Source organism: Amphibalanus amphitrite, unplaced genomic scaffold, assembly GCF_019059575.1.
Source record: "Amphibalanus amphitrite isolate SeventyFive unplaced genomic scaffold, NRLGWU_Aamphi_draft 000085F_arrow, whole genome shotgun sequence".
NCBI classification, from domain to species: domain Eukaryota; kingdom Metazoa; phylum Arthropoda; class Thecostraca; order Balanomorpha; family Balanidae; genus Amphibalanus; species Amphibalanus amphitrite.
The window spans coordinates 937980-950890 of NW_024881581.1; the positions used below are offsets into that span (position 1 = coordinate 937980).

Below are 12911 nucleotides of genomic sequence, written 5' to 3' on the forward strand. Positions count from 1 at the left end.
TCACCGCTCTACAACATCCCCTCACCTCACCTCCCGCTCTCCACACAACACTTCACCCCCGCGCTCTACACTTCACACATCGCTCTCACTCAACCCACTCAACCCACACGCTCGTCCGCTCATGGCACGGCTGGGCGTATCCAGCCGTCCGTCTGCCGTCTCCGCCGTCCCGTCCCGTCTAATCTGCTCCTCCAAAAGCGGGGCCGGCTGGGCGCCTGCCCGGCCACCCGCCTCCCGTGCTCCTCCCGCCGCCGAGGCTCTCCAAACTCCACGCTTGTTCGGTCCTCCCCGACCGGTCGGGCTGCCGCCGTGGTGGCCGCGGCCGTTGCCCCTCCGGTGCCCCCGCTGCCCCTCCGCCACTGCTAATTAGTGATTCAGATCGAAGCGCTCAGCCGGACCCGTTTCTGAGCCGGTTCTCCACTCCGGCTGATGTCCAGAGGCAACGCTCGAGAGAAGCGGATGAGACGCTGGACACTGACAGGGTGCCAGTCACATTGGGATCGCCATGGGACGAGCGGTGCCTGCTGCTGCTGAGACCGACGCGTGTAGCAAGGTAAAAGAGTGAGAGAGAGAGAGAGAGAGAGAGAGAGAGAGAGAGAGAGAGAGAGAGAGAGAGAGAGAGAGAGAGAGAGAGAGAGGAGAGAGAGAGAGAGGTTAGGTGAGGTGAGGTGAGGTGAGGTGACTTGGAGCGTTTGTGGTACACTCAGTGGAACGGGGTAGGGGATAAATGGTCAGTGCAATGGGGGGTAGGAGGGACTTAAGTTTAGACCGTGGGTCGGACGGAAGTGATTGAGGAAAGGAGTAAACTGATGTCGAAACGGATGGTATGTATGTACTTACTTATTAATGCTAAGACTATAGCGTGCAGGAGTGCCATGGTTACAAAATCCATTAGACTATCTAAAGATCCGATCAAGGTCGCATCACAAGAGTCAGGGAAGTCAAATTCCTGAATAGATATTACATAGTGCTTATGTTCGCAATTTTAAATTCTGTGTCCTTTCTCAAATGTGCCAAGTTTTGAAATAGGACATTCCCTTGTAACTGCTCAGTCAGCAGTGTTTTACGAGCGAGCGAAGTCTTTTCAATATAACGGGAAAATATCAGTATGAGCGGCCCAACCAGCCCAGCCTGGCCCAGTCTGTAACGCTTTTGACGGGCTTATATCTTAACCCGCGCCCCGCTGGGCTATTCAGCCATACGCGCCCTGCTGGGGGGGGGGGCAGATTCTGCCCCCCTGTCTTACTTCCGAACCGATGGTCGTAGAAAGACGGGGAAAACGGCAATCGAAAGCTCTTAACAAGGCGGATCTTAAGAGCCCAATGTTTTTTTGCTTAAGTAGGTCAGAGGTCAGGTCAAGGTCAGGTCAAGGGTACAAAATGCAAGTTTCTACAGTATCGGCCTTGCACCGTAGTTGCCGAAGAATGGACTGAGACTGATTGCCCAAAACGTGTTCTTAGACTACCAAGACAATATTCGTTGCATACAATGTCATTCAAAGGTCAAGGTCAAGGTCAGGTCAGGTCAGGTCAGGTCACCAAAAACAAAATATAGAAAAGGGCATGTGCGACACATGTTTTATGGGTCATTTTACTCATAGAATTCAATAGGCACACTCAATAAGTGATATGGACCACCCCTGGATGAATTTCAGGTCAAGGTCAGGTTAAGTGCGGTCAAATTTTGAAGTTGGTTGTTAGCGTCCCAAAATTACATTTCAGCTTGGGTGTCGGAGGGGAATATTCGTCACTAAAAAGAGGGGTGAGAGTGGAAAAATGCCAGTCAGAAAGGCACAAAAAGAGCGAAAAACAGGGATCAACAATGTATTTGTGAATGTTGAAGGATGTGGGAGTTGCTTTATAAGATAATTGAATCGAAAATGGAGGGAGGTAAAAGGTACCCACGGATGCCCTTTATTTGTAAAATAGGGAGTGAAAAATTCCTCTGGAAAGTTGGAGGTGGGAGCGGAAAATTATTTTGATTTTGGATGTCATTTCCCACCCAAACTGGCAAATTTTGGGACGTTAAGGCCTAAAAAGGTGTCTATCTGATGCAGTTTTTCATGGCGAATCGAATGGTGCTATTTTTGTTTCCGTAAGATGTCTAGAACTTCCAAAACAATCATTTTTCAAAAAAAAATTGTGTCGTGACGTCATAACATTTTGAATAACTCCCACATTTTTGAACCGATTCTTCTAAAAATTGGTATGTAGGTGCACATTGACCACTTCTCTGACATATATTCCGTTTTTTTCGATACACTCCAAATTTTGGATTTATAGTTATTTTTCCAATAAAGTTAGTTTTTTAAATTTGGGCCAAAATCCAAGATTTTCAAAAAACCGAGACAACCATTTGATAGACAAAGTAGAATCACGTATAACCTTTTTTGTTACGTCTTGATTTGTTTAAAAATGAAGGTGTTAGCGGCGTTTGAAATTTGCCGTTTTGGAGGCGAAAATGGCGAACATGACGTCACTTAAACGTTAATTTCTCAATTTTTTTTCCGACGGATTTCGTTTAAATTTTCAGGGAACGTGTCAAATTGATGTATGATAAGGTACTGAAAGTTTGACGTCGCTGGCGTAACGCGTTTATAAAGTATTTGCGAAAAACCGGAGGGGGGGGGGGCAGATTCTGCCCACCCACCCCCCCTCAGCGGGACGCGGGATAAGAGCTCTAATATCGCTTCATCAATGAAAAAGTCTTAATCTCTAGACCTGAATGGTCCAGATTTTGTGGGTCTTGGCGAAATCCAGCTGCGTCACTTCTGGATTACGGTAAGTCAGCGTTGCAGCCTGAGGTTGAGCGGTAAAGTCTTCAGATACCAGGTAATGGCCGATTTAGATGGATGCCGAGTGCCCTGGTCCAGATGCCCTGGTGCCGGACTCGTTAAAACTACATCCATTCTGCACTCAGGAGGGACATGGGAGGGACAACATAACCAGTAGCGGAGGAACAACTTCAATTTACCCGCGCCCTGGTGGGGTCTGTTTATAACGCGACCTGGTGGGGGGGGGGGGCTATTTTTTGCCCCCTTCGTATCTCCGAAACTACAAGACGGATCCGCAAAATTCAAACGGCGTTCGAAAGGCCTGTCAAATTTGTTGAATGAAACCAAATTTCATTGACCTCGGGGTCACCGATGACGTCACAGGTCAGGTCAAAGATGAAATGTTTCACCGTTCACGGGTCATCTAGGGAATGCGCTATAACACCGAAGAAAACACATTTTGTCGAGAATCAGCGGTAGGGCGTCAGTTGCCTAGTACAGATGTTGCTATAAGAGGTCACTGACATTACCAGGTCAGGTCACAGGTCAGGTCACCAAGGGTCACAACTCACAGGTCAGGTCACATGAACCTAACTTTAGGTACTAAGGTTGTGCGATGCATGTTTTATGGCCAATTTTTCATTTCCAACTCAATGGTGTTGATTATAAGACTATCAGGTACCGCTTAGGTCACTTTCTGGTGAAGGTCAGGTCAAGGTCAGGTCAAAAAAGGTCAAATTTTAAAGTTGATAGTTTTGCATAAAATGGGTATTGATTCGATGCAGCTTCGATCACGGGGAGTCTAATGGTGGTCTTTGGTTTGCGCTACGGGGTCTAGAATTGCTAAAAATTGAGTTTGAAAATTTGACGTCATCAATTTTGAAGTTTCTTTTCGCTATAACTTCGCCAAAAAAAGAGGTATCAATCTCAAATTTGGTATGTGGATAGAAGGCGGTAAGGACTATCACATATGTTCCGGTTTTTGCGAAATTCAAAAAACTTTTTGGATTTTTCGGCCAATATATTCAAAAAATCTATTTTTTGATTTTTGAGGGTTAAAATCCAAAAATTTTAAAAATCCGAGATAGCAGTTTTGTAGCACTGTCAATTCTACAGCTTTTATGTCTTTATCGTTTTTCTGTATTTGTAAAGCTATAGGCTTGACAGCTCTTCCCGCGAAACCTTTTTTGGGTCGAAAACGGCAGAACATGACGTCACTCTGACGTCATATCCGGCCAACCTATCATAGCCTTTGGAAAAAAAATTTAAGTCACAATGTGTAGAATTGATGTCCGGGAGGGTATTGAAAGTTTGGTGACGATCGGCGCAGCGGTTCTGGAGATATATCGAAAAGTCTTGAGGGGGGGGGGGGCAAAAAATAGCCCCCTACCAGGGCGCGGGTTAAGGGGGAACACTGACGACTTTTGGTCCCATTCTTTCCATGCAACGCCCGTAGGGCTCATGTTAAAATGCCAAAATCAAGGGGGACACGGTTCCCCGGTGCCCCCCCCCCCCCCCCCCGTTCCGGTTCGGCCGCCTATGAACATAACAGACCGTGCCAACCGCGCATCAATTTCGTGACACTCTGTATACCTACGTCTCGCGTCAATTCCGTCGGGATGGAGCCACCACTGCATGGACTTGAGCCACCATCTCCGTACCTTTCGTATATACGGAGTTGTAGCCGTGTGTATAAAAGCTGCATTGTCTGCATAGCATTCCGCCCTGATGGGCTACTGTTCCGGCAGAGACGATTTTATTTTTGAGCCCTAATCGCTTACACATTCCATTAAGGTACTTTTTAATGAAAATGAAAATGTTAAGTAATTTTGACCACCTAAGATTAGAATTAGCTAAGATATAAATTTCGAGTGTTCTTCGAAGCCTGCAGCTAAGAGTGAGAGAGATCTCATTTTTTCAGAGGTCAAGTCATGCCGTTCGGGAGGACGGATGGATGGACCGGCTGCCCAGTATTCCGGCGGGGCTGAGGTTACCGCAGGCACTCGCCAGTCGCACCACAGTGCTGCTGGTCACACTGCTGGCCGGCTGCATGCTGCTGCTGTACTCGGCCGGCTCCGGACACATGAGTCCGGCCGCGCTGGGCCAGCACTACAACAGGATCCGCGGCGTCGCGCACAGTCGGCTCCGCAGCCTGCTGGACAGCAGCGCCGGCAGTGAGCCGCTCAGCGCCGTCTACTGCTCGCAGGCGTGTCCGTGCGCCTGCCGGCCGTGGCGCGGGCCGGAGGACGGCGATCCTCCAGAGCCGACCGTCTCCAACTGCGGGCATACGGCCGACCGGCGCGGCGCGGGACAGAACGTGCTGGCCTACACCTTCTTCGGCGACAATGTAACCGCCTACTTAAGCGGTATCGAGCGGAACGCGATGCGTGCGCTTTTGTTTTACCCCGGCTGGACAATGCGCGTTTTTCACGACGGCAAAGCTAGCTCCTCAGAATGGAACAATACAGCCTGCGAAATTATTTGCAAGTAAGCTGTTTGTATGCTCTTAAAGGAATTATAAGGGTTTTTTGAAAATTTACACGTAAAATTCTTGTGTGATGTGAGATACCCACCTCTGAGTTTTTACTATTTGGTGAGCGATAGGTTATGCAGTTTTATAAGTCCTCGCATCTATAGACATATGTACGAGTACCTACAATAGCCAGATATGGTATATCATCTTGGTACATGATTCAGCCTTCAAAATTAGCCACTTTTAATTTTACCCTTTGTCTTGCAGGTTTCGCAACGTAGACTTTTGTGACGTGCGTCATCTGCCCGGTCTGGGAGATATCAGCAACCAGTTTGGCGGCGTCTGGCGATTTGCCGTCATCGCAGACGAGTCTGTCGAACGGTTTGTGGTGCGAGACCTCGACTCTATACTGACGCAGGTGAGACAAAATACCTATCTGCGGCAATTGTCTGAGCTCTTGAAATGTGCCTACAAAATGTTGAACACGAAAAACCATGTCAGCAGTTTTGGTTATCGTTCATTCTTTTTTTTTGTCCTCCCGGCAAGCCAAGCGGCTATAGCCGGGGGAGGGGGAAAGTTACTAGCTGGCAATTGGCCAGGTCTTCCGTTTACGTTACGTTAATGCCGGCTATTTAATTCCGGCCCAAGAACTAAGACAAAGGCAAAAGACTACGTTAAACCGGCTCATGTGGCGTCCGGTGGGTTGCAAAGCAAAGGGAAGGCCGAAAGGTGCCTGATGGGCGAGACAATAAATTTGGTTACTTACATAGAACTTGCTGCTGAGACTTGCTGCTGATTTGTGTGCTGTTGTTTGGTGTGTGTTGTTGTGGGGTAAACTTTACCAGGAAAAGTCCTAACTAGAAAAAACCTGGTGCCTAACCAAGAAGGCAAAAACCTGTGCTTTCAGCCAAAGTACACAGTAAAAAGCCCTTTCTTTAATTACGTTACGTTATATCACTAGGAGTGGCATTGTATGTGGATTTGCACGCAAGAGGTGTGCTCGGACTGACCAAATAAAAACCGGTCAGTCCAGCGACTCCTCTGCGGGTTATGGCAGCCGGTGTTAACCGGGTGCCGCCAGCCATGTCCCGCCCGTCTTAGGGGTTCAACTCTGGCGGCTTACACATATATGTATACACTTGGAAAAGGCGACGAGAACGAAAGCGAATGGAAGCAAAACGAAGCGGATGGAGACGACGATGGAAGATCATAGGAGCATCTAAATACGTGTGCTGGGTTGCGATCATATGCTATTGATGAGATTCGAATCACTGAGGAAGGTAAAGAGAAGTTCAATTAGATCTGGATGATCATCACCCAGGAGCGTTGGGAGGTCCAGGCTGAGGTTGTGTGTGTTTGTGTAGTGAATGATTCGTTTACCATATCACCTAGTAGGATTTCCACATACTTTTCAGAGAGAACGCGACGCAGTCAACGAATGGCTTGAGTCCAACAAAACGTTCCACGTCATGCGGGATCACCCGTTTCATGGAGATGAGATTCTGGCCGGCATGTGGGGTGGATGGAACCGCTACAACGACAAGTACCGCCGACTTCGTCAGCAGATGATCGGGTCAATTCGCCCCACCAGAAAGGTAGGTAACCGCCGAACGTTTTTCCTATCTACGTAGACGGTGACGAGTCTTCTTGTACGGACGGTGGCGGCGTCTTCTTAGTTGCGTATTGGGTTATGCAATATGCATATCCGCCCCGGCAGTGTTGCTACTGGAACACTTTTGCTTTGCACGTGCACCGGCTCACGAACGGCTGAATAGATTGACTAGAAACCTGGGCGCAGGAAGCTTTAGTGGGAAGTTGGATTTGAACACCACAGTCAGTTTAGTTTAGTTTAGTTTAGTTAATTCAATCAATCATCCACAGGCACCCAATGACGGATGAAGTCATAATATAAAACAGTTGAGGTATTCTCCATGCACACACAAATGCACGGGCCTCTTCAGTCTTCGTCATCTTAAGAACGAATTAAAGTGCATGCAACAATATGTAACTACATGCAAATAACAATACAGGCACTACTTGTTCTTCGATCTTCATTTCATGCATGATAATGTACAAAAAAAGTTGATTTTGATCAATTCAGGATATGCAAGAGCTCTCATCTAAGCTTATTCTGAAAGGACACGACTTACGAGACGGTCAACGGTTTCTAGCAGCTTTACTTTCTGAGGAGGCTAGGCTAGTCGTGGTACTGTAGTAGCTGCTCACTGCTGCCCAGTCATGTGTAATACGGCACTCTAACCCAAGTGGTGTCTGGTTTCAGTTCAACTGGGACCAGACCCTTCTGAGAGACGTCCTGTGGCCCGAGATGGTCCGAACTGGCGACCTCATGTCGCACGACAGCTACCAGTGCCAGAATTTTCCATTCACACAGCCGTTCCCGACGCAGCGTTACAACATGACCGAGTTTGTCGGCTCGCAGTACACCAGGACGACGATCAGTGTGCAGAAGGAATGCCCCTTGGCCTGCAGGCCTCCGTCGCATATGCACTGGTTGTACTGCTGAAACAACAAAATGGATTTCTCCATTCCTCCGCAACCCATGACATTTTTTTATAGGCATTAGCCGTTTTCACGACGGCCATCTGGTACACATTTGGTGCACATCTGATACAGATCAGGTGCAGATTTGGTCAAATCAGGTTCAGTGTGTCTCTTAGTAGCTATCAGCTAGGGTTGCACTAATTGCTTATATGCCTCCTTTGTCATATTACCAGACAGTATCATCAATTAAAACACTGAAATAAATTCATAAAATAAAGATAATTGCTGTAAAAGAGATAAGTGCAGATCTGGTCAAATCAGGTGCACTCGCCGGATAGCCCGTCGTGAAAACGGCTACTATCAGCCAGCAATGGAAATTAAGTCGCATTTATAAACGCACGTGCCGATTTTTTCCAACTTCATGTGCTTAAAGTCCAAGATTTGGCAAACCTCATGAGCACTGTAATGAGTTGTTGGAAACTTGCCCGCCTGCCCTCCGAGATGGTCGACATGACCATCAGCCACCTGCAGACTGTGCTACTGCTGGAGCTGATCCGCCGGAAGGGCGCTCACATTGAGCATCTGCTTTGAGGAGCTGCCGCGACTGACCAGAGGGTGTACATGCCATGTGGCACCTGCCGTCTGTTTTGCCATGTTTTACTGAGTACAAGTATATGCCATTTTCAAATGTTTGTTTTCGGAATCATAGCAAAAAATAATAGTATCCGTTTTTCTGGACACCCTGTACGTACTCCGGATTCCCTGGGCTTCTAAAAAAAAGTTAGACGAATTTGTAGCTAATATATTTAAGGGTGTATCAGTGGTGTAACAAAAAAAGAATTGGATAATGGATATCATCTGAAAGCCTCATCAAAGACATTTCGTTTGAGGTTTTCGACCCTCGGCAGTCGCCTTTCTGAGCCGCGCCGAGGTCATGTTCGATAGGGTGTGTCATTTTGGGCACTTTTTCGCAAAACATGGTGCTCCACTGATTTTATCGTGCCCCAGACACGTAGAAACCGTGTGACATTTTTTATTTCCCCCAAATATTAAAACCCATGCGGCGCCGACCGCCGACACTTTGGCCTATCTCTCAGCATTAGCGACCTCAGCGCCCCTAGCGGCAATGTTTTGAACTAACACGCTCGCCATGCTTTGTGAGCTTACGATCATCATTAAATGCATTTTACCGAAATGACGCCTTGCTGTTGGCTTGTCTGGCACTCAGAATGTTGGTGAAAATGTGATGTTATGCATCTTAAAGCACGAAATAGTTCTGTGTTAATGTATATTGCATAGTACTACCCCCGATCCCCGTCCTGGTCTGACGGGATACGTACGAGCGCATGTTTATAGTGCCTGCTATTAGGTGTCACATGTTTTTTTTTTTGTAGCGTCGTTCACTGCATAGACCCCGGGGAACAGGGGGGGGGGGGCAGTGGGGGCGCTTACCCCCCCCCCCTCCAACTTGAGAGCCGAGTGGGCGCCGCCCCCTCAACATTGATGCAACGATGAAGGATCTCTGCTCCCTTTTATGGACCTACATGTCTGTTTTTATATAAACATCAGCACAAGGTATTTCTCTTGCATGTGAAATGAATGGTTTCTGCTGATTCGGCATCGATTTAAGAACACCTGCTATTCTCATCCCACTTTGATTTTATCTGAACTTGATCATAACTTTGGTAGGTCAGATTTTATACTGGACCATTTTGGTGCCGGATGGTATTTGATTTGTCGTGATGAGAACATTATGACGTACAACGGTGGTAAAGTCGTTGATTGATACAGGTTTACTCGCTCCGGTGGGAGGCAGTAGCGGCGGAACACCTTCAATTAAGTGGAGGGGGGGGGGGACACTGCCGACTTTTGGTCCCATTCTTTCCATGCAACGCCCATAGGGCTAATGTTAAAATGCCCAAATCAGAGGGGGCACGGTGCCCCGGTGCCCTCCCCGTTCCGCCGCCTATGGTGGGAGGGCGGCGTGTGGGACTCAGAAGGAGACTAATGGCTTGTGTTGTGCCTTTGGTAGGACCCTCAGTATCACCGATGCAGGGCCTTCAGAGCCTCCAATTAAGGGCCTTTAGAGGCACTGGTGTGGGGTCCTCACAGACGCCCGTGTGGCCCCTCAGAGGTGCTAGTGTGAATCCCTCATAAGCGCCGGTGAGGGTCCTCACAGAATACAGACGCCGTTGTGGACCCTCAGAGACACTGGTGTGGGTCCGTTACATGTGGGTGTGTGCCGTGTGGCCCTTAGAGCTGCTGGTGCGAACCCCTTAAAAGTCGGCAGGGGGCCCTCAACGACCGGGGAGGGGGACCTCAGACCGGCAAGGGGCCCACAGAGGCCGGCGGCATTTTCAGAAGCCCTGTGGGGTCCTTAGATACCGACAAGGTACTCTGAGACGCCAGTGTGGCCCTCAGTCTCTGGTGTAGGGCCCTCAGAGTTGCAGGTAGGTGGCCGTCAGATATGCTTTTGCCGAACCCTCACAGGCGCAGGTGTGGGTACCTCAGAGCCACCAATATAGGGTTGCATAAATGGTGTGGCACTGGCTTGGGGGACCCTCAGTGGTGTCCTTATGGGCCCTTAGAACCACTGGTGTGGGTCTCTCAGAGGTGCTGGTTGTGAACCCTCAGAGGCCCTGCTGAGGGCCCTCACGGTCTCCGTTATGGAATCCTCAGAAGCCGGCGTAGACCCTGACGGAGATCTTAGTGTGGCTACTTAGGGGCTCATGAGGTGCTCTTACGAGACCTGTGAGGTCTTTCTCAGCTGAAATATAGTCAGCGTGGACCCTCAGAGGTCAGTTGGTACCGCAGGGGTCTTTATGGCCGGGTGGGCTCTCAGAAGCACCAGTGAGGGCCCTCAGTCTCACAGTCGTCGTAATGGGGCCGTCAGAGACATTGGTGTGAGGCCATTACTGATTACAGGTTGGCGTAAGGCCCTAGATATGGCCCTCTTGGGCCGGCAAGGACTCTCAGAGGCACGCTAGCAGCCATAAGAGGCCGGTAAAGGGCCCTCAGAAGCCGCCAGTAGCCTTCAGAAGCCGGCGTGTAACCCTCATGGACAATTTAGTGAGGCTTCTTTGGACTCACGAGGTGCTGTTACGAGCCCTATTCTTTCTGAATCGAAATATGGCCAGCATAGACCCTGAGCGGTAAACTGGTGCCACAGAGCCCCTCCGACCCGAGGGGTCCTCTGAATGCGATATGGGGGGGGGGGGAGTAGATGGCACGTGCCTCCTGGGACCCCCTGACTACGCTACTATTTCATATGCGTCATGTCAGGTATTTTGGGCTTGCACCCCAACTTGAAGAATGTTCCTGGGCCCCTGTGACAATATATTGTATTCATTATAGGTATTCGTCATTAGCTTGCACTCTCTGCAATCTGCCTATACTATTATTTGTCCCTAGACGCGCTTACAGAGAGCAGGGATAAGCCCATACAGTCAACGGCCTGTTAGTTTCGCAAACAGCCGCCAGGGGCGCTAGGGTCGCCTATGTTGTGAGATAGGGCAAACTTCTCTCGCTCGGCGCCGCCTGGGGGTTAAAATTTGCGGGAAATTAACAATGCCACGCCCTTTCCACATGAGTGGAGCACAATAAAATCGATGGAGCACCTTGCATTGCGATTAGTGACACACCCTAAATTGTTCGAGATAACTCCCTTTTTGCTCGATGCACAGTTTAGCCCGGCGCAGCGCGACCTCTGCTGCAGCACGACCCACAGAAAGCTGCAGACGGTCACGGCACACCGCTGACTTCACTGCATCCTTATGAATATGATCTTCGGAACTTTTTGGGTGGTTTCGGTTCACCTGGAACTTGAGGTGGTCCTAAAGGGAAAAGTCCGGTAGGGTTAAGTTCGGGGAACTTGCCGACCACGGGTGTGTCTCGAACCTTGAGATCACGCGCTGCCCGAAGCGCTCCCACAGCCCCTCCCGGTTTTCTTTAGCGGTATTGGCGTGGTACCGTCTTGCTGGAATCATTGGATCTTAAGCGTTTCCTGATCTCTGCTCATCCAGATACTGCAGAACCCTCCAAACCGTCGCCAGGAGCCACACGACATCGCTGGCTATTGACAGTCTGAGTAGCGCATCTCTCACACGCGTGGTGTTCGCCGTGAGACTTTGATTGGGTTTATGGCCGCCGCCATGTGTTTCGTGAATTGCGTGAACCTACTGTTAACATTTCCTCGAGCCAGAAACTTGTCAATAATGTGAAAAATGTTGTTTCAAGATAATACTCTCTTTGGCTTTGGCGTGGCCACTCAGCCCCTGCCAAAGCCTGCGGCTGTATGGCATTTGTACTCGGTGGTTTGAGAGCTACCTGTCAAACCACCGTCAGCAGGTAGCGCTGGCGTCCCGCACCGCCGGCCGCCACCTGTCTCGCGCGCTGGTCAACCCGCTAGGCACGTACAGTATGTCTAAAAAGAATGTACCGTCGCCACTACGTGGCGCTGGTGTCGCGAGCCGGTAGTTGGCTGAATCCGCACCAGACCACACATTCCCAAGCGCTAGGTGACAGCTGCGCAGCGGCCGGTAGTAGCGTAAGCCCGAACCTTCGTGACACGACCCCGGGGGGGGGGGAGAGGGAGGGGAGCGGGCGGGGCAGCGCGTGCAGGGAGAGGTGCTCCGGCAAGCTGGCAGTTGTCGCGGCCAAAGGTCAAGGGGTCACACACCAAGCGAACGGACGCTGATGTGGGTTCGTAGGGATCGTGAACTTGTGTGTGGTAGGTGCGTCTTGCGATGCACGGGTGATACGCCATGGGTCTAAGCCAAATGATTCAGGGGAGAGCTGAAGAAAAATACCTGGTCAACTACGGCGAATAATGGTGCTGAAAAATGGAAAGTATGGGTCAATGCAAGCCTTCATGACTATAAACTTTTCTGATGGCGCAAAGGCCAGCATTGAATAACGATATCCGGATCGAAATTAGCAATGGTTTATAATTACATGCCGAAGTAATAGCGCTGCAAAACCCACCTAGTAAATTGTCAGGTCGGATTCATACCGACTTGAATTAAACTATCCTAAATTAAATTGTTATACATATATAAAATCTCTATGCTTTGACCAGCTTCGTGACCTGACGGGCTGTGACCTGACCTTGACCCGAGGTTAACACCTTAACTTGATCTCACCCGAAGAAAAAGTATACCATTC

The 12911-nt window shown here is 49.3% G+C and overlaps 1 protein-coding gene across 1 annotated transcript; it reads left to right on the top strand.

Moving 5' to 3' along the window:
* The first annotated feature begins 439 nt into the window (after positions 1-439).
* Positions 440-8436, top strand: LOC122379851. Its single transcript, XM_043362401.1, has 5 exons — positions 440-553; positions 4695-5260; positions 5514-5664; positions 6662-6841; positions 7528-8436. Exons 1-5 carry the CDS (start codon positions 506-508, stop codon positions 7768-7770), a joined length of 1188 nt encoding a protein of 395 aa, XP_043218336.1. The 5' UTR covers positions 440-505; the 3' UTR covers positions 7771-8436.
* The last annotated feature ends 4475 nt before the right edge of the window (positions 8437-12911 follow it).

What these genes read in the sequence shown, in the direction of transcription:
- LOC122379851 (XM_043362401.1), top strand. Translation starts at nt 506, where the DNA reads ATGGGACGAGCGGTGCCTGCTGCTGCTGAGACCGACGCGTGTAGCAAG. An exon ending in AGACCGACGCGTGTAGCAAG is followed by an intron (nt 554 to 4,694) that starts GTAAAAGAGTGA and finishes TCATTTTTTCAG; the next exon opens with AGGTCAAGTCATGCCGTTCG. An exon ending in CAATTCGCCCCACCAGAAAG is followed by an intron (nt 6,842 to 7,527) that starts GTAGGTAACCGC and finishes GTCTGGTTTCAG; the next exon opens with TTCAACTGGGACCAGACCCT.